Source organism: Primulina huaijiensis, chromosome 16 (assembly GCF_012295235.1).
Source record: "Primulina huaijiensis isolate GDHJ02 chromosome 16, ASM1229523v2, whole genome shotgun sequence".
Lineage (NCBI taxonomy): Eukaryota > Viridiplantae > Streptophyta > Magnoliopsida > Lamiales > Gesneriaceae > Primulina > Primulina huaijiensis.
Genome location: NC_133321.1, coordinates 15,305,463 through 15,307,956, shown reverse-complemented (window position 1 = coordinate 15,307,956; position 2,494 = coordinate 15,305,463). Strand labels below are relative to the sequence as shown.

The following is a 2,494-nucleotide window of genomic DNA, read 5'->3' as shown; positions in this document are numbered from 1 at the left end:
ACTATTAAAAACCTGAGACGTTATGAATAGCTATTAGTCAAGCACACTCCCGAATTATATTATTCAAGGGATCTTTATGTTCATTAGCTTCTTTCTTCCACAGTTCCAGTTGTAGAAACATTACATCAGACTGATTGATTTTTCTGTACCCACTTAATCTCATATTCTCTCTTTATATGGAACTTAAGTGCAGCTGGCTGTATGGGCTAAGCAATTCAAGAAACAGAGAAAAACATGATGATTTATACCTTAAATGAAACTAGCAAGGCTAAAAAGATAGATAGTACAAGAAAATAAATATTATAAAAAAAAAAACCAATGCTCCTACATAATATAAATAGCTCAAGATATCTAAACATCAAACTTGATCTATAAAGATAGAATTAGCAATTAAAAAATTACAAAGTTGAAAAATTAAACAGCAACATTGAGAGGATATTTTAGTATATCAAGATTTCGACGTACTGAAAAACAATGTCAAAGAAGGGGGCTCTTAATATGAGACAAGTGCCGCTGAAGAAAAGATTTTGACAGCCTCATTCAAATACCAGTAAGAAGTAGAAAACTTCAATAAATCATAGCTCAAATACCACCCTTGGAAACCATCCTACTTCATTCGATCACAGCTAAAACAACACCCTTGAAAACCAATATGACAGAATATACATGAGGTACGTCAATCCTCATCACTGCATTGCTGCTCGTTGCCTTGACTGCAACAAGCACAACTCAAAATCATGCACACTATCCAATTATTAAGATTAAAAAAAATTGCAGCAAATTCTCATGAGCAATTTCCTCTATTCCTATCTATATGAAAAAAATGCATCATCTCCTAATTCATCTTCGCTGTCCAAAAAATAATCGCCCTCCTCATCCTCATCACCCTGAATAGGACTACCAACAGTGAGCTGATCTTCAGCGTTATCCACTTGATACAATCTTTTTCCTGTCCAATCATCTTCTTCCTCGTACTCTTCCTCGCCTTCAGAAAAGGCAGAAATTCTGAAACCATCAAACTCCATTCTCTGAACTAGCTCATCCAAACTCCGGTCATCACCATGAGCTTCCCCGTCAAACTCGCTAAACGAAAAAATCTCACTTCTTTCATCTAAGTCCCTCCATCCTCTGCTCTTCAATTCCAAATCACTCTCCTTAATCTCCCTACTCTCCACCCTAATCCATGGCACCCAAACATCGGCATACGTACTCAATGCTCTATCTTGATCCCCGACCACCACCGTCCCCAACCTGGCTTCCTTTGCCTTCCTCAACATCTCTGAAAAATCAGAATCATCCGACACCAGCACAATCCAATCAACACCTCTGCTCATAGAATGCAGCATTTGCCTCTTTAAAGCCCAATCCGCGGCCTGTGGCTTATCCTCGACAGTCTTAACAAATACCCCAGCTCTCTTCAGTTCTTGAGCTAACCCATAACCGACTTTGGGGGTCAACAAACTGCGGGCCGCCGCATTGTACTTCTCATTCCCATCTACAAATCTCTCCTTGTAACGCTGACGTTTCTTCCCCTTCAAACTCCTCATCCTGGTCAACTTCTTCTGCCTCTCCCTCTCGTGCAATTGCCGGAAATGCTTCCTCAAATCCATATTGGTCGTATATTTCCGCCCACAAACCGAGCAAATATACGGCTCGGAGGGCGTGGACATCCCTTTTCGTTCAATAAAATCCGTACGACGACGCTCACGGCGTTCCTCTACTACCCACTGAGGGAGGTGAATAAAAGCGTGGCGATTGGCATAAGCTGAAATATCGACAATTTCACCAAATTTCTGTGCTACCCCTTTGAGAGCCATAGCCGCCTCGAACGGCGGCCCACGAGGGGGCTTGTTGTCCAAATCCCACAAGACAACAACTTTCTTGGCCTTTGCTGCGTAAACTCCTTCCTTTGTCTTCACCATGTCGATTTCTTGGTCCGCCATGCAAGATTTGATCGGACGCCATTGATGCGGTGGCTTGCAAGACAACAAAGTCACCCGTGGGTTGAAATTCGAGGTAGTTTTCAAAGAGTTGGACTCGTGTCCGAAAAACGGGAATCCAGAATTGAGAGTGATGGGTTTAAAGGAGCTGCTGATTGCCATTGTTGCAGGATTTGGTATCCATCCATCGTTTTGATAAATTTTATTTCATCTTTAATTTTCGTCTCATAAATTTTAATTTAGGCCGCTTCCCAATCCAAATGAATTGGGCTTGTAAACATTATTGTTGGATTATAAGATTCATGCCAAGGCCCATTTTTCTATCTCAACTATTAATTATAAAATGCAGTTTTTCAAACTTAATAATTTGACAAAAACTTGGGTGAGACAATTTCATGGGTCGTATTTTGTGAGACGGATTTCTTATTTGGGTCATCTATGAAAAAATATTACTTTTTATTGTGAATATCGGTAGGGTTGACCTATCTCACATATAAAGATTCGTAAGATCGTTTCACAAGAGACCTACCCTAATAATTTATCTTCTTTTTTTT

General features: G+C 40.1%; 1 protein-coding gene across 1 annotated transcript; it reads right to left on the bottom strand.

Moving 5' to 3' along the window:
- Positions 1-350: 350 nt before the first annotated feature.
- LOC140961403 (uncharacterized) lies at positions 351-2,143 on the bottom strand. Its single transcript, XM_073419905.1, has one exon. It carries the CDS (start codon positions 2,100-2,102, stop codon positions 807-809), a length of 1,296 nt encoding a protein of 431 aa, XP_073276006.1. The 5' UTR covers positions 2,103-2,143; the 3' UTR covers positions 351-806.
- Between the last annotated feature and the right edge of the window lie 351 nt (positions 2,144-2,494).

Bases quoted from the DNA above. Each gene is read 5' to 3' on its own strand.
- LOC140961403 (XM_073419905.1), bottom strand. From the start codon at position 2,102: ATGGCAATCAGCAGCTCCTTTAAACCCATCACTCTCAATTCTGGATTC.